The sequence below is a fragment of the Lampetra fluviatilis genome, chromosome 37 (genome assembly GCF_964198595.1).
Source record: "Lampetra fluviatilis chromosome 37, kcLamFluv1.1, whole genome shotgun sequence".
NCBI classification, from domain to species: domain Eukaryota; kingdom Metazoa; phylum Chordata; class Hyperoartia; order Petromyzontiformes; family Petromyzontidae; genus Lampetra; species Lampetra fluviatilis.
Genome location: NC_136311.1, coordinates 8,468,824 through 8,487,378, shown reverse-complemented (window position 1 = coordinate 8,487,378; position 18,555 = coordinate 8,468,824). Strand labels below are relative to the sequence as shown.

The 18,555-nt window shown below is 50.5% G+C and overlaps 1 protein-coding gene across 2 annotated transcripts in view; it reads left to right on the top strand.

Moving 5' to 3' along the window:
- HIC1 (HIC ZBTB transcriptional repressor 1) overlaps nt 1–18,555 on the top strand; it is an 84,296-nt gene that overhangs the window by 44,573 nt on the left and 21,168 nt on the right. The window contains exons 1-2 of one of the 2 annotated variants that reach the window (XM_078873767.1): nt 5,351–5,418; nt 8,997–9,794. In XM_078873767.1, coding sequence (XP_078729893.1) covers nt 5,384–5,418; nt 8,997–9,794 — 833 coding nt within the window. In that variant the 5' untranslated portion in view covers nt 5,351–5,383. Of the gene's footprint in view, nt 1–5,350; nt 5,419–8,996; nt 9,795–18,555 lie in introns of those variants that run through there. The other variant, XM_078873768.1, reaches the window with a different exon arrangement.

Genomic DNA, 18,555 nt, shown 5'->3' with positions numbered 1-18,555 from the left:
TGTAAGTCGTGAGTTGTCGCTCAAGTTACCATTCTTCTCTTATCCGTCGTGATACAAATTAACACTCGCCTCTTCCTGCAAGTGTTGGAGGGGAGTTCCTCATGCACTGCTGGATTAGAAACCCTGACGTTGGCTTCATGAGGGCGATCAAACTGCTCGGCGCGCGTGGTGGAACGCGGGCAAGTGAAGAGACACGGGGACATGTGAAGTACATTACAACAACGAACGTTTTGCGGTGGCGTGTGTGGATGTACGATGAGGTTCATTGACACACTCTTTAACAGCAACGATTCTTACACGAGCGTTGCTTGTTGCCATGTCACTACGAACGACGCCCATCATTTCCTAAGGCCCGATTCGTTTGTCAGCTTGTCCAAATCACGTGCGATACGGATCGTAACGTGAAAAATCTACCCTGGGGGGGCCGTCCATAAATGACGTCACACACCTAGGGGGGGGGGGTTGAGAAATGTGACGTCACATCAAAATGCGCAACTTTAAATAAATATAGACAACACGTTCTACTTGATTAAATAGACTTTTTATAAATGTTTTCTCCTACAACATCAGAGTGCAGCTGCACATTAAATACGCACTACAATGACAATAGTTTAAAGCGATTTGAAGCATGTTTAATTTTTTTTGGGGGGGTGGGCAGAGCTTTGTGACGTCATTTGAGGGGGATCTGACTTTTTGTGACGCCGTGTGTCGAGGGGGGGGGTGTCCAAAATCGCGTGACGTCATTTATGGACGGCCATCCGGCAAACCCCTCCGATGTCGACTTAAAGCTTTCGTGACCGCAGGAATTCATATTCTTTGGGTCTTTAGGTAAAGTCGTCATTTTACCGAAAGACCCAAATAATATACCCTCCGATGTCCACACTGCCCAACAGCCACGGCCGACCAGTGGCAGTGAGAGGGCCTTCTTCACCTGTTAAGTGGACTCGCATAGGCTCAATAAACGAGTGGCGTCTAAACATCGGCACCGGGGAGACAAAGGCGGCCGTGATAGATGGCTCTCGACTATCAAGCACCTTGTGTGCCCCCCCCCAACAGTGTTAATTGGGCCACGCGATGAAATCGTAATATTGTTAATTTAGCACGCGTGGGGGGTGAAATGAGTTAGACCCAGGGGCCGGAAAACCAAAACAACAACAAAAGCCATTTTTGTTCGAATAGGGTAAAACAATAAAAACCGATCAATATTACAAGAGCCGCAATGCAATACGAGACGATGCTCAATAAATAAAACTATTCCGACTTGCTAAACAAATGGACTTTCATTTTATCAGGCCCACTGAAGCTCCCATAGCTCTTTTTCAGAAGCTACCTGGCCCAAACGATAACTCAACGAAGTTGGCTTATCGCGTGGAAATGTATAGCGACAAAATAATCTAAACGCGTGTTGATTCTAAATGTGGAGGGGGGAAAACCGGAGAAAATTCCACGCGGCCACGGGGAGAGAGAGAGAGACACACCGCCAACTCCAAATATACAGCAGGAGTCAGTGTCGGGATCGAACGCACGACCTCCCGCATACCTGGCGAGGTGTTTAACATTTCGAGGTAGTAAACATTTCGCCACCACCACGAAGCAATCCTTAAAGAACCCGCCGCAGGCATCTCCGACCCCTGCGTTCGACGGAGGGGTGATGATCTAAACTCGCGAGGAAGACGTGCGAGGTTGAATGATGATGATGGTTCGAAAGTCTGCGAACCGCTTTATCCACCACTATCACCACCACCACCACCACACGTGATTTACCATCTCTCAGTGTTTCCGGCAAGCCGTTAATTTCACTTCACACATCTTCTCTCATTCAGCAATCCCCGTGCTAATTCTACACCACTTTACGTGCGACACGCGTAAACACAGAAAACGAGTCAAATTTAGCATTTATTTCTGCTGGAGGAATCAGATTGAGCTCAAAAAGCTATTCCCCGAACCCCCAACAGATGTTCCAGTAGGGGCACGGGGGGTTAGAAAGTTACAACCACAACAAAGAATACAACAAAAATACGATAGCAGTGCAAAGTATAGAAAAGGTAAACAAATCACTTAATAAAATATACACGGTGCACATTGTTACTGTGTAACACGTGTGAACTGCATGTTGCTCTGCAACACATGTAAAGTGCATGGTGTTTTTGTGTAACACATGTACACTGCATGTTACCGTGTGACACACGTAACCTTCGTGTTTCTGTGTAACATGTCAAGTGCACGTTACTGCGCAACACGCGTGTCAACTGAATGCTACTGTGTGACACGCATGTAAATAGCATGTTCTTGCCCAGTAAAAATATTGTTAACATTAAAACGTACACGGTATTCGCTGTTTCGGCATACGTGGGACGGTGGCGAGTGATCACTGATTCAGAATCCTGCACCAACCACCACCACCACCACCACCCTGTGCACTGACTAGTTTGGTGAAGTATGGTCAAACAACCACTAATAATACTGTACACGTTGTGCTGTTACAGTACAAAGTGCGCAAGAAGTTGAGGTTAACACCTTTCCGGGTTTGACCTGGGACAGTTTGGCATTTGTGTTTGGGTAGCCAAGTATTGATTCTGTTCTAGTGATATTATGTTCAACTTTATCACGGTAAACTTATATATTTTTTTTATAATAGACCTTGGTTGACTGAGAATTATGTCTGAGAATTATGTCTGAGAATTATGACTGGGAATTATGTCTGAGAATTTTGACTTAAATTTTGACTTAAATTTTGACTGAGAATTATGTCTGGGGTTTGTCTGCAGTGGAAGGGACGTCAACCCTGTGTGTAGCACCGGTAGCAATGTGCCATGGTTATGTGTCCATAGTTATGTGTTTATGTCCCATGTCTATGTTGGGATGTTTGTCCAGAGTTGTCAGGCTTATTGACCACACACTCTAGAGCGTTTGGGCGTAAATGGTTTGTGTAGATAATGGCCTCGGGTTTGTTTTTTTCTGTAATAACTACCAGCAAAGCCCCCCCATGCCCTTTGGATGTGACTGTCCATACCGTCTCTCCCTTCAGCCAGCAAAACTTTCCTCCCGTGCGGTATATGCGAGTACGCTTGTAAAGGTTAGCTCGCCTCTATCCCCCTTCATAATTTAATGACTTTTCACGATTTGTTTTGTGGCAAATGTAGCGGCCTTTTAAGTGGCAGCAGCCGTCATGTGGACCAACTGATTTCTTTAACAATTGTACAACATGAAGAACCTTATTGATTCGTACGCGCACGATTCGATGCCCATATTGTGAGCATAATAAACTCGTGCACCAATGCATCATTACACGCCTAATAGTTATGCAAAGTACACGTCACAATACAATTGTGTGCTTTTTGAACGGGTACATACCAATGGGACACACGCACTATAATATGCAATATAATCTGCATTGGTAATTCACAATGCACTGTTGTTTGAAGGCCTTGCCATTGGTTTCATCAACATGCACTCTACAGCATTCATTGCTTTGCAGCAGTTTGCCCCCCATCCCCCGCACACCTCAATGCTGTGTGAAACCCGACAGCAAGGGGCAGGCATCTTGGATACGATGCGGGCGCATTGAGCAACGCAGCTTTGTCCTCTGATGCTCGCTGCCAGCACAACCTTGCATCGTCTTCGCATTCGGAAGCAAAATGGGGATGCAGTTTTGAGAGGTGGTTGCTCTCTGGCAAGTGGCTCTATGGCCACCGATCCCACACACGCTGGGACTCAATAACGAGTAATTCAATTGGACAATTTGGTAAGGGTGAAATCCGCATGAATTACAGCTGGGGAGGGGTGCTGAGCCCCCCCCGCCCCGCCCGATCGATCGCGGCCCCTGCAAATGCAGTGCGCGGGGCTGCCCCATTCGTAATTGCAGCATCGGAGCGCCTGAAAACGCTCGGCTCCAAAAATAACACTCGGTTACTCCTTATAAAATAACGGAAAATGATCCTCATTGTCCGGCGATCAATCTGCACAGACATCGGCCAAAGAAAACCTACGCTGCAGTTTTGTGTCAAAAGGCTCAGAATGACTCCAGCGTAATTAATTGACGGGGCATGTTATTAACGTGGCAGATTGGAAGGGTTTGTGGTTCGGATATTGCAAAGCTTTACCAAAGCATTGTGTATACCACACTGCTGCCCCTTGCATGTGCATACTTTCTGCAGAGACAATCATTTGAGCAGACAGTGCTCATTGTGTGGGTGAGGGGGAGATGATGAATTTGCCCTCTCTGGGGCTGGGGAACAACCCCCTGCATGTTTTCCCTCCCAGAGACCGCGAATTCACCTCTGATGGGGCAGGCGGCGATGGAAAATAATTAAAAACCACGATACATTCGGGAAAAATAAGACGTTGAAAGACACGTAAGAGTTTTGAGCAGTGCGATTCCAGAGTATATGTTAGAACACTGCGATGATTTCGGGGAATGGTATTTAATGACACCGTCTTTGTGCCACCGCAGCAGAAACCTCGTGCCCATTGGCCCATGCCGCTCCTTTGTGCCTCCTGAGAGACCGTGACCGACCCAGGCAAGCACATGGGGGTCGCCTGTGCTCTGATTGGCTGCCTTCTGGGTCATTTGACCTGGGCTGGATTTGAACACTGTAATGGGAAGCGTTGAACCTTTGCGGCGTTTCCAAGCGTCACAGGCCACGTCATGTGCCCGAACCCCCATTGGTTGTGGGCAAATCAGCATTTGCAAATCAGCATTTGAACCACAATCCTTATTGGCTGCCTGGCGTGCGATTGGACAAGCTCTGTTTTGGTCAGGCGTCTGTACGGCGCATTGTCAGAGTTTTCCTCACACCTGCTTGCGATTTCGTCCGTGCACTTGGGTTTGTTTGACCATACTTCACCACACTGCTCAGTGTGGATTATCAAACAATATTGATCGATGCTTTTTTAGATTTAGTTAGTGGCAGGGTTTTTTAGCTCCCGGTTGTGTGTTTTTTTTTACTGACACTGATGTTGATGATGTGTATTTTTTTATATTTGCTTGTGGAGGTAGAGGCTTCGTATGGAGGGAGGGATGCTGGCATTATATTTCTGGATCCGGTGCTAAATAAAAAAAAAACCCGGAAATTTAGCTCGAAATATTTACACTTTAAATAATTTACGTGCAGACGGACAATCTCCGCAATCCTGGAAGCGCTGCGTCGGGCGAGCTGCGGTGCCGTGCGGTGCCTCCGTGCCCTCTCCTCGATTGACGAAGCCAGCAGCCACACGGCACTCTCCACCGCCGTGTCCCGCTAACCTTCCTGTCTCCCGGCAACCGCGCCTGTGGTTATTAAAAAACATGAATAAGAAATAGGGGGGGGGGGTGGGGGGGGGGCGGCGCAGCCATCTCCGGTGCGGATGCTTCCTCAAGGACCACGCTTCTCTTGCCACCGTGATGGGGGACGGGGAGACAGTGATTGGCTTCGCAGGGTGAGCTCTTTGCAGGAAAGCTGTTGAAACACCTCTTCGCGACGTTGATGGGGTCTGTCGTGGCGCGCGCTATTGTCAGATTCTCTTATTCGTTTATCCATAGAAATTGTTCCAGATATCTGCATGGTCACCCACAGATAAACACAAGTCTTGTTCTAGATTTGAAGCTTTCGTGACTGCAAGGATTCATACTCTTAGGTTTTTTTCCGGTAAAGTCACGTAGGTAAAAAATTAAATTAAAATGAATAAAAGTATTTTATTTCTATTATTACTTTTATTAATTTTAATTAAATTTTTTACCTACGTGACTTTACCGAAAAAACCTAAGACTACAACTCTTGTTATCTGGGAAGGGGGAGAGAACAAAAACAAGGATTCTAGTTTTTGTGAATAATTGAGGTTTTTACGCGTATTCCAATTTGCAACGTTCTGCCATTTCCTGCCAGCTGATTGGGTAAAGTGAGGACGTGACCCTTACACTTTGCCCCACTGACCGCCGTTTTGTGGGCAATGTTCCCGTGACCGAAGGCGCCATCACATTGCACATGCGCAAGCCGCTGATTGGCAACCACAAAAATGGTACCAGGTGGCACTGGCCCCTCAAACGCTCCATAGCTGGCGCCACGCTCACTGGCCATGCACCACTCAGACCGTAGGACGTCCTGTTCAGCGATTCACGTAGGGCATCATTTCTCCCCCTGCTCTACCGCTTTTTTATGTTCTGTATTAATATTTGTTCCCAAAATTACACCACAAAAATGTACTTCTTTTTACAGTATTCATTCAACCAATAGGATTACATTTTGCTGCACGTGTTTTTAAGGACATAATTGTCCTTAATTTACCAATTAAAATATTCATGAACCTCAAGGCTCTTTTTAGGGAGGGTCCTGCCTAACTTGTTTGTCCGGTTCGTTGTCCAGTTTGCTGGGAGATATTAAACCTCATTACGTGATGTTGGGCACTTTGCTCGCTGTCGACAAAGCGGTGGCCGTGGCAGGGAGGAGGCAGTACTGTCGCCTACCCAGTCGCTCAAGTCAACTGGTCAATCGCTTAGTAGTCACCAGCTCAGCCACACACTCGCTCAGCCACTCAAGTCGCTTGTTTGTCTCGGCTGCCACATGGCGATATGACAGAAACCCCTTGCTGCTGAGCCGATTGAGCAGCTACTCAAAAGTTCCATTCCCGTGATCGCCCCATCATTTTCTTGGGGCTTTACCAAAGCCCGCCGGCGTCTGCACGTTAAACAATAATAAGAAAATCCTTGACCGCACCTTTAAACAAAAAACTTAAATGCATTTTTTTCCATTTTACAAACACTTTACATGCCTCCGCAGCCTCGCGCATCTGCTCTGCATGCAAATCCACCCAGCTGATGATGTAAGTGTAGCTCATAAACTAGGCTCAGTATAAACACCTTTGACATCGTTGGGAAAAGAAGTTGGTAGTTTTGTGACCGCACCACGGTTGAACTTTTATAACAAAAAAAACCCCGCCGTGTTGCAGTGAAGGCGTTGGGAGCATTTCCCGTACGCTTCCCCCTGGGAAATGACCCCACAGCCACAGCAGAAGTCACGCCTGGGCCCCCACAGGGTGTTGCGGTGAGAGCACCCTACCCTGCAAACCGGCTGCCTTTGTTTCGCCAGTGTCCGAGGCTTAACCACACCACCGTACCACGTGGTCGCCTTAATCGGCGTTCACTAATAGGGCTTGCCCCGCTGGCGCATGGGCTATCTGGTGGATCTTGGGTTTTTCTTGTGTGCCCTGCGGGCGCTAGCCATGGCTCTCGAGCGGCGGTGCTCGTGAGCGGAGAGGGTCTCGCTCCCTTTTGCTCGCTGGCTGGCAGGCGGTGGAACGAGGCCACCGCCGTGTCACGCTCTGGACCGCGTTAGCGAGGTCCTGAGCTCTCGGGGGGAGGAGCTTCGCCTGCAGCTCCCCCGCCAAGGGGCCTCAAACGCCCGTTGCAGCGCCCCCTTCCCTCGACCTCTCGACCTCGCCGTCAGGCCTCCTGCCAGCCCACATGAGCGGGCGATGCGCATTAATCTTCCACGTGTATGGAGAAGGTTGGCAGACGTGAAAAGCTGGACAGTGGTGTGGTGGGGGGGGGACGTGGGGGGACAGCGTGTGGGAACTACCGCGTTGGTTGGTGCGAGATGTCGTGCCGTAATTACGCGGCCGATTTGTTTAGAGAAATTTTTTTTTGTTTAATCATCGTTGTGGTGAAACTCTACACCGGGTGCCCGGCTGCTGAAATGAGAGGTGGCAGCCTAACGGCCCCCGCGGGTGTTTCACGGCAGCCACGTCACAAGGTTAATTGAATGATTTGAAGGCACTGTCGGTGTGATTTTCGGTAACTGTTGCTGGAAAAGTCTGACACGGGCCATCTGCAAAACCAGGAGCGGATCATTTTGGCCGCACACTGTGAGCAAGCAATTGTGAAGTGCAGTCTTCTGCATCTCAAAACCACAGTCTTCTGACTTTTTGAGTTCACTGCTCCAGTTCCGAGAACAGTAGCTTATTGATTACAAAGCCCGCTGCTGCCGCCATAGTATGCAATACCATCTCGCCGGTCGTCTATGCTGCCAGAGTCACTGTTCTTGTTCAAGATCACGGCTAAGGCACCTTCGTTTCCCACTGCCCATAACCGTCTCTTCTCCCGAAACAAACGGAGTAGACATAATCGTATAGTTTTGCCTCGCATTCCGCTCGTCTCATTTTTTTCGCGCAACTGTTGAAAATGCGGGTTTCGTTCGGACACTCTCAAAATCTAGAATGGTAATTGTGACAAACGTCAAGGGGGTTGTGCCGCGAGCCTGCGCCTCCACCCACCACTGCCGGCGGCTGCGCGGGGGAGCAGCGGCGGTTGCCAACCATCGCACGTTCCCAGGCACAGCGCTGCCGGCCCTCTCGCTGCGTTGCGGCCCCCCCCCCCCCCGCTGACACTCGCGCCGCCGCGCCTTATCGCTGCCTATTGATGCCCTCTCATCTCCGTATTAACGCGCCGCTGCGAGACGCTACTTGTGCCACTGATAACGTAATGGGGCCGTATCGGTTCTCTATTGGTGCGTTATCACCGCCCTCTTGGTATCAGAAGGATGCTCTATTAATGTCTGTGCCTATTGATGCCCTATTATGACCGCAGGCCTGTGCTATTGGCTACTCAATGGGTCCCTTTCTAGTTCACGATTTGATGCATCGTTTGTCAGTGCCCGGTTCATGCCCCTTGGTTATTGTCTACGTGCAAATGGCAGTCTCCTGCTACCTCGTCAGTGTGCTCGTGAAGTCGTGTTGTTGGTTCTCTTGTTGGAGTCGCTGTTCCCAGGCACTGCCAAGATTTACCCCACTGGTTCCCTTCGATTAGTGCTGTGCCCTGCAGGTGCTCTATCGATGAAGCCTGTTGGTCAGTTTTTCATCACCCCAGACGCCGCTGCGTCTCCTTGCTCGTGGGAGACGGCCGATGTGAATCTTCCCAGGTTGTTGGGGACCACGGGCATGACAGTTGGGGGACGGTGCTATTAACTAGAATCTGTTCATTAAGGTTCCTTAATCTGTGCGCGTGTGTGTGTGTGTGTAATCAGACGGAGTGTGTCGCTGCTGAGGAGCGAGGGAGAGGGGGAGGGAGCGACGCAGGAAGAGAGGACGAAGCTTAACAAAAGAAAACAACAACAAAAACAAAAGAGGAAAACCCGTCCCATTTTCTCGCCACCAACGGCGCCGCCGAAAATGATGGAGGTCCCGAGCCACGCGAAGCAGCTGCTGTCGCAGCTCAACAAGCAGCGCAGCCAGGGCTTCCTGTGCGACGTCGTGGTGGTGGTGGAGAACGCGCTGTTCCGCGCCCACAAGGCCGTCCTCGCCGCCAGCAGCCTCTACTTCAAGTCGCTCGTTGTGCACGACAACCTCATCAACCTGGACTCGGACGTGATCACGCCCCCCGTGTTCCGCGCCGTGCTCGAGTACATCTACACGGGCCGGCTCGGCGGCTCCGCCGTGTCGGCGTGCGGCGCCGGCGTGGGCGGCAGCGAGCCGGGCCTGGCCGCGCTGCTCACCGCCGCCAGCTACCTGCAGCTGCCCGAGCTCGTGGCGCTGTGCCGCAAGCGCCTCAAGCGTAACGGCCGCATCGGGCCAGGCCGGCCGCCCTCCGTGGCGGTCGGGGGAGGCGCCGCGGCCCTCGCCGTGCGCGCCGCCGCCGCCGCGGCCGCCGCGGCCGCCGCTGCGGCAGCCGCCGCCTCCACCGGCTCCGCGGCCGGGGTGCCAGGAGTCGGGGGGCCACCCGGGGCCGTGCCGGGCCTGGAGCGGAGCGGCGACGAGAAGGAACGCACGAGGACGCCCACGCCCACCCCCGTCATCCAATCGTATTTCTCTACCTCAACCCCGAGGCAAGGCGCGAGCGCGGCCGCGTGCGTGGGTAGCAGGGAACGCGGGTGCGGTGATCGACGCACGGCACTACGAACCCGTGACCATGGTTCTATTCTGTGCCCGTGGCCAGCTTCAGTGGGGAGTGATGTCAGAACTTGTCTTTGCCCTCTCCTCGGATGACTCGGCCTCGAATGAGTACGTGATGCGATGTCTGAACATCACCGTTCGGGAGACAAAGGTGGCCGGGCGTGGTGCTGGCCACCCACCCCTCCGTGTGCCTCATGAGCCTTCATAGGTGCTCGCTAACAGCGCTTGCCCCAATAGTCTGTTGTGTGTGTTATAGTTTGTTGTCCTTCCCCCGTACCTCCGATCATCACGGTTGGGTACGTACGGTGCGAAAGAAGTTCAACATACATACTTATGCATAAAAGTTGGTGCATTGAAATGCACAAGTGTTGCATCTCCCAGTCATCAAAGTCAATTAACACACAACACTGGGGTCTGCCTCGGACACTTCATATGGCCTCTTAAAGTGTACCTAGGCAGCTACAAGCGCTGTGTGGTGACATCAATGCCACTCGGTGGCGAATGGCAGCTGTTGTTGTTTTTTCATAAAAGCCTGTGCACAGTAACAGGCGCATGCTTACAGCACTTGCTCTTGTAATTTATGAGGCTAATGAGGAGATGTTTATATTTGTGTGTACGCGCATGTGAGAGTTGTTTTCATTTAACATCGCTGTTGGAAAGGAAGGGGCACCAATTTAAGTTAATTCGGCCTCTCGGCAGCGCGTTTCAATTCCCCTCCACCATATTTTTGGTTGCTAGGGAACGACTGCGCATGCACAAACTGTCGCTATGGCTACGTGTATAGAATAGTGCGGAATATAAAAGGTCACGTGATCTGTTCGAACCAGTCGGCTTGAGGGAAATATAACCGCGTTTGCAAACTAACCTTTTATTTTCGAATAATTAGGGCATATGAAGATCATTGTATTCGTAGAGCTGTCATTTGAGAGAGAGAGAGAGAGGTACCCCTCCTTGAAAAAAGGCCTTGGGTCCCGTATAGGAACGCGGCTTCTCTCTCCGATGGGAGCGGTCTGCGAGCCGGGCGTCTGCCTGCGAACGCGGCTCTGCGGCATTGCCTGCGCTGCCGCAGACGCCAGCAGCGGGGAGTCGGCTGCTTTAGCAGAATTTGCGATTTGCGGCGCTCACTCCGGGCACGGGACCGTAATTTAAACGCAAACACAAATCCTCGCGCACAGAACTCTCAGGGGCAAGCGGCGAGGCATGATTACATTACCGCTATGGAAATTCATACATTCGTCTATTTATACACGTGCACACGCACGCACAGATAAAGATCCCCCTACAGTGTTATTATAAAGTGTCGGTGCAAGTGCTGTTTGTTAGCGATTATGGCGCAGAGGGTGGTGGTAGATGGTGGTGCGGTATTCTAGCACCGCACCTGGATGCCTTTGTCTGCCACGTACTGATGGTCACACATCACAACAGATACCCATTTAAGGTGGAGTTGCCCTAGAAGCTGCCCAAGACTGATTCAGATATCACAGTCAACTGCTGCGGTCTGTTGCTGGAGATTTGAAATTTTAGGAGCGTACATCGTAGCCCAGTGCCCAACTTTGGGGCCCACTGCTCTCTCGGACGCGTGCGTACACACGCATCGGCACAGAGACGAACACCTCCACACACGGCGACACAGACACAGGTAGGCAAACGCGCAAAAAGAACACAAACACATTCAAGTCCGCACACACGCGCACATACACCGTTCGAGAGCGTGTGTTAGGGGCAATTAAACCCAGTCTGAGAGGTATACGCACATCAGATAAATACAACTCGAATTATTATTTAAACTATTTTTTATTTTACCAGGTAAGGCCCACTGAACTATGTAGCTCTTTTTAGAGAAGCGACATTTGGCCACAAATGATAGTTCAACAAAGTGGCCTATCACGTGGAAATTTATAGCAGCCAAATACTCTTCAACGCATGTTTCGAAATGTGGAGGGAAACACTGGAAGACCCAGAGAAAGATCCATACAACTACGGGAGAACATGCAAACTCCAAATATACACCAGGCATCAGGGATGGGATTGAACCCACAACCTCCTGTATACCAGGCTAGGTAGTTAACATCTCCGAGCCACCGTGGCAACCACGATGGCTCGGTGGGCCAATTCCATTACGCGTCTGAGCAACGATGTCGCTTTTACGGAAGCTGGGATCCTGGGCTCCTAAACGAAACAACCAGGGCGCCGGGGCCTCGTGGTTGGGACTTGCTCACGTCAGCTGTGTCACGAGTGACTGTGCAGCCAAGAGAGAATTTGGGGTTTTCCAGGGTTTCCTCTGGATTTGGTTGAGCGCAGTTTTGAGGTCACGGTGACCCAATCAGTCGTCCCCGCACAGCTGCACAAGTGATTCGAGTTCGATGGACCATTGAAGGATATTGGGTAAGAGTCTGTAACTTCACTTCATTGCATGGCGCAATAATGGCTCCCGTTACTTGCGGAAGTAATTCGTCTATAGCTAGTGAAGCGTGTGAGCACAAAATATTAAAGAGACATACATCGAACTCGGGGAGTGGCGGGGGGTGTGGCTGGTGCTGCACCTATTCATAGTCTGTGCTTTGAACCCGCAGACCTGAGTTCCATTCCCAGCCATGGCTAACATCCGTTGCGAGTGATATTGGTTCCACTCCTCGGTTCTCTGCTTCGACAAACTCTCTTCAACTGGCGGCGTGCTGAAGTTACGGTCAGGGAAATCCACGTGGCCGACACGGTGCGAGGGCAGGCCCTTCGCCTATCAGGGCTGCCGAAATGCAATTAATTCTTACACTATTGACAAAAGCCATCGTAGCGGTGTGTGTTGTTGCGTTTGATGGTGGGAGCTGTGGGTGCCGCGCGTGCCTTCGTTCCTCCGGCTCGCGTCCCCCTCCCCCTCCTCCTTCTCGCTCGCCCGGCTCTCGGTCGCCGCTTGTGCATACTGATGAGCACGCGCGCGCTCACGCGGGGCCTAGCGCTCGCGTCCCAGCGTGTGCGCGGTGACAACGAGGACCCCTCGATGGCGGCACCGAGAGGGGGGCGACGCTTGCGCTGCGAGCGCAGATGCGTCGACGATGGCAATTTACAAGGCAGCAGAGAGTCAAAAATCCATTCCGGGGCACAAATAAATTTGTTGGCGGTGAACGTAAAGCCAGGAAATTAATTGATCATACTCGGCAGGGGGGGGTCAATTTAACATCCATATTTAGGGGCTCTTTAAACCGTCGCCTCATTTTTGGTTAGACCAATATCGAATAATAATTGGTTCTTATCTGGAAAGCGTTTGTAAGAGATGAATGTGTGTTGTTAATCGACACTCCGCTGTAGTTTCGTGGAAGATTTTTTTTTAAAGGCTGCATTAATGCTCATCGGTGTCCGCCGTGCAACGCCAATGAATCGAAAAAGCGCAATGATGAATCGCAATGGCGGGGGTGCCCCTGCACTTTTACACAGTCCGCTGTGGCCCCTGCGCGCGAAGAATGCAGGCTCCCGTCGTCCTGAGTGACGCGAGTCGCTCATGGCGAGGCGGGCCGGAAGATCGGGAAACCAGATTCTCGTCCCAGAGCAGTCGACCACAAATGCGTGCGTTTTGGTATTTCAAAAGCAATCAAATGTCTCTTGCCAAAGGACTCTTAGTAAGGAGGACCATTTTGACACCATTTCTATTCCGAAAGGTAGTCCTGTGTGACTGTGTGAGTGAGTGGCTCTATAAGCAAAGTGGCTGGATTAATTTTGTTTGGTTTTTCCATAATTGTCAGATTTTTTTTTGTTTTGGAGCATGTTGACATTTAAAAATGTGGGATACATGATCTCACAAGGGTCTTTTTAATGTCCACTTGACCAGCGGTTGGTGCAGCTCTGGTAATTCCCAACAGAGTTGACGGGGGGGGGGGGGGGGGGGGCGGCCCTGGGAACGGGGTCGTCGACGCTGTTGGTGATGCCTGGCTCGGGATGGTCTCCGGTCCGGCGGCGTTACTACGCCCCGGGAGAGGACCGTTGTGCGCTGATGAGAGATGATGCTGCTTTCATTTAGCTTTGAATGATAGATAGATGACCTTTGTTTTTGATCAGCTGAGATTACCCATTGGGACCAGAAGTCTTTTTTTTTCCTTCCTAGGGAGAGCTGAGTTTCTAAGAGTACGGGCAAAGATATCAACGAATTTCCGAATGCGTATATGGCAACCGCACAGAATGCGCAGTTTGGCAAATGTACATTGCGATAAATACAAGGTAAAATGCGAACCTTCAGATTATTAGATGCTTAGTACTGCCCTATTGTTTTTAATTTAAAGCGGAAAATCACTCATTTAGGTGCATTCGTGTAAAACAATGTGTGTCTAAAACATTTGCATTTGTAACTGCCCGATAATATCTCTAACATCGTGTTGTTGAAATCAAAACAATTATTTGCGAATAGGTTTTAGCCTTTCTGGCAACAAAGCAGGTGTTAAGATATTAAAACACCTAACAGAAACCTTTTGCAAGGAATCATGTCCGCATTAACCACAGATACTTGTGGTGTTTGAGACTAGGCTCTCAAGAAAGCTGTCTCTGTTGTGGACCAATCAGTTTCAAAGACAACGCACATACTACCAGAGCATGTTTTTTTGTTTGCATGTTCACAACTCTATGTGGTTAATGCAGTACATTATTCCTTGCAAAAGGTTTCAGTTTGGTGTTTAAATATCTTAACACCTCCTGTTTTATTGCCGGAAAGAGGTAAAACCTATTCTCATATTTTGATACTGGCAAGGGGAGGTCCCATGACGAAACAATTCTGTTCATCTTTTTGAGATTACCACGCTATGGCCATAGTGGGTATTTTGCCATTTCGTGCACACGCTCTGTCAAAGATGCAAATGGCGCATTGGCATGTCCATGCAGGTACAGAGTGAGGATTGCAATGCACATTCCTGCAAACCGTCTCCCAATGTCTGCTTTGTTGGACACTCTCCGCTCGGTGTTGTTAGGCTCGGTTTCTGCTCTGCTCGCTTGGGTTTTTTTCCCCCCAGTGACTTTTTTTTCTTCCCGCCGGACGAAGGTGTCTGTGAGGCCCGAGAGATTAGGCGTCGCGAATAAAACCGCTGTGTCCGCCTCGATCATCAGACGCCATAGGTTGACCCGTCGCAGTAGGCGGCAGCTTGACTCAAACGAGTCCGTTCCATCTCACCTCAGTTGGGTGAATTGTCCAAGGTAAGGTTGAGGAGTCAGAGTCATGGATTCATGGTCAGAATCAAAGTCACGGAGTGCTAGTTGCAGTATAGTCCTGCTCGCGTATGCATACTTGGCCGAGCCAGACTCACGGTGTCATCGTCGGTGTTTGTCAGTGTTCCATGCAGTCCTCTTCCACTACCGTTATGTGCGTCACAGTCTGCTGCACCTGTGTGCGTTCACACTCTGGGCTGTTCCGTGTGCTCCGTGTGGCCTTGCTTTTGCCGAGTGAGAGAACGGTTCGGCAGAACCCACGGACGGCAAAGGCTGCATGCAGGTGGAAAGATGGTTGACGGGCAGTGGTGGCGGGCTCGTTTTCTCAGGATGAAAAAATTGTTTTGCGACTGTTGACGAGGCTCATTCTGCCCACCACTTTAGATGCCACTGAGAGAATGTTGTTGTCCAGTGTTGAAACTGCATCGCTGCTTTCAAATGCCCTTGTGCGGTCGTCTGGAACGCTCTTCTGATATTAGGAAGCCACTGGAGCTGTGCACTCTGAAACCTCCATTGAAAACTAATTTTATTTAGAACAGCTTTTTGTGTTTAGTTTGTTGTCCTTCCCTGCACCTCCGATTAGCGCGGTTGGCTACGTACGATGCGAAAGAAGTTAAACATACATACAGAAGTTGTGGGGTGGAAGCTCAGACCTCAGTCGGTGTTGTGGTGATGATGTAAGTCGAGCACTGGGTGAGGATGCAAGAGGAATGAGAACCAGCGGCAGGTTTGGCGTATATCTTGCAGCTTTGCTATCGGCTTGGCTTTGGCTACCTAACTGCTGGCCGGGTGTGTGGAGGGGCAGTGGTGGGCAGCCCTGGACTGGTAGCCACCGAAGAGACATCATTGAGTGGAGTCTATGTCAACCAAGCTCTGTGTGATAAACGCGTCCACACTGGATCACAGTACCCGGCCACTGACTAACGTAGAGTGCAAGGGCAGATGTCTCGAGAGTTCCGGTGTGATCTTCCCCATGTGGATGAAGAGAGCTTCTTTAAGTAAATTATATTGGGTCTTGACTTTGACAGCCGGCTTTAATGGGTGGCTATGATTTATCAGAATCCCATCAAGAGTGAATCCTGGTAAACCGGATTGAGACTTCTGCTTTCATTGATTTCAAATTGAGGAATTGGTTCCTTCACGATCCGCTTTAGCACGGTAAAGATGAAACACTCTTGGAACAATTTTAGGCGAGTTGAGCAGTAGACGCTACTAACGGCAGTAGTTGGCTAAAACGGCCAGGTCAGAGTTCAGAATACGAGTTGAGCAGTAGGCGCCACTGATGGCGGTAGTTGGCTACAACCGCCAGGTCAGAGTTCAGAATATAAGTTGGGCAGTAGGTACCACTGATGGCGATAGTTGGCTACAACCGCCAGGTCAGAGTTCAGAATACGAGTTGAGCAGTAGGCGCCACTGATGGCGGTAGTTGGCTAAAACAGCCAGGTCAGAGTTTCAGAGTGCCTTCTTTGATCGGTGAAAATTCTATGTCATTTGCATAGAATAACCTGCCGGACTGAGTGTGCTGCAGGTTGGTGATGTATCGGTTGCGGAGAGTTTGAGCCACAACGGATCCACTACGAGGTAGATCATTGACCCAAGAGCACCATGAACTGGTTTTTATTGCCCCATATGAACTCTGAACCCGATGGTCTCGTAGCAGAGGTCCGCCCCCACCGAGTTTACAACCCAGCCTGGCAGGACTGCGACCGCTTCACGAGTTGACCGACGTGTCGGGGCGTGGCGGAGATCAACACACGCTTTTTTCAAGTCCCTTTTTCGGAGAAGCCGTTTCCTTCAAAGATTGTTTAGTGCTGGTACTCGTCCACAGGTGCGCTCCAGCTTTGGCACGTAAAAAAAAAATGGCTTTCTCTTTGACGAGAACGCTGCCCACCGTTGATGATTATTCCTTTCCAGGACCATGCAGCAGATGCCAAGCAGAAATATTGATGATATCTGGCTGCATTTTGTGGGTCCTTACCTTTGCTCAAGCAGGGTGATGACTTTTGATTCATGCCGAAGTTTAGGTAATCTACCTGCGGGATCAAAGTCTCGATTAAAACCGGGCAGCCCAGAGAGAGTTTCTAGAGCGGGGAGCTACCCAGGTGTGTCAGCAACTCTGCTGAGACGTCATCGCATTCTGGGGTAGTGCCAAGCGTGGCAACAGCGGTCGCCTGAGATCTTGTTGTCCGATCGACTGGGATTCAGACGGAGCTCTGGAAATGTCACAGGGCTCGCTCTGCTGGGGGGAGGGATGATCTGTTTCCATGAGGCTTAATTCGGTCACTTCAACGCCCAATCCATTGTCCAACCCCCTCCCCCGAATCTTAGTCACACCGTCCCAGCCACGAAGTGATTATCGCAGAGCGGTCACAGTCCTCCTAGTCGTAGAATGGTATTCACGGAGTGCTGGTCTACACAGTGCTCGTCACGGTCACGGTGCCTTGGTCAAGTCATGGTCGCAGTCCCGGAGCGATAGTCGCCGAGTGACGTTACCCGGCCGGCTGGGGACGGGTCGCTTGCCAATGAGGGGGCCTGCGTGCGCTCTCCGCGAGCCCCCCCCCCCCCTTATCTCTAGTTGCTTCTCTTGCCTCCTCTCACTTTGCCCGTCACGTGCCCTGCCGCGCCGTTACCTGCCCAACAAGTTCGAGGCAGCGCCTCTGGTCGCACGTCTGCGGTCTGTTGCCCGCCGCGAATTGTGAAATGTGGAGAGGGGGACGCTCTCAAAAAAGGGCTTGGCGGGTGAGAAAGGGGGGAATGTGGACGGTTTGGTGCCGGACCTCGTGGTATCTAATCTGAGAGAGCCCCTGGCAGAGAAAGGGCTGCGGGCATGTCCACCCACCCTCCCCACTCGCGTGCGTGTTGCGTAACACGAGTTATGTTTGTGCTTTCCAGTCATTCGTAGTAGTGGTAGGGTTTTGCTTTTTTAGGGTTTTAAGGAAATGGTTTGTGAGGTTTTTTTTTCCACCCCACCCCTTTACACGTTTGGTTTATGAATGTAACGTGCCGCATGAGAACACTGCGTAATTATCATGTTATTGTGTTGCCTGGCTCAAGGTGATTTAACGTCTCTCTGTTCTACAGTATCATCAGTTTATTGATGGCATCAGGTGGGCCTCTAAACAATAGGGGCAGTCTTTATTTTTATTATCGTCATTATCATCATCATATTTCTTGAGTATTTAATGTCTGCTTTACAATGTAACGATGTCACATGAATGTTTGAATGCCACTGAACAGCGCATGGCACGCTTTGATCAACAACAATAATAGACACCCGACTTCGTTATCAGGCGGTGTTTGGAGTCTAACTGGTATGGGCTGGCTTGGTTGCGTGTGTGTGGGCCCACTGCCTGGGACAGAGACACAGGCGGGTGCTGTGTTACACGGGGGGTGGGGGAGGAGGCAGGGTTGGAAGGAGGGGGAGGAATGCACGATAATTGTTGCACATATAATCAGGTGGAAGTCCGCTCGGGATAAGGTATCGCTTCTTTCGGAGAAACTTCGGCGGTGTGT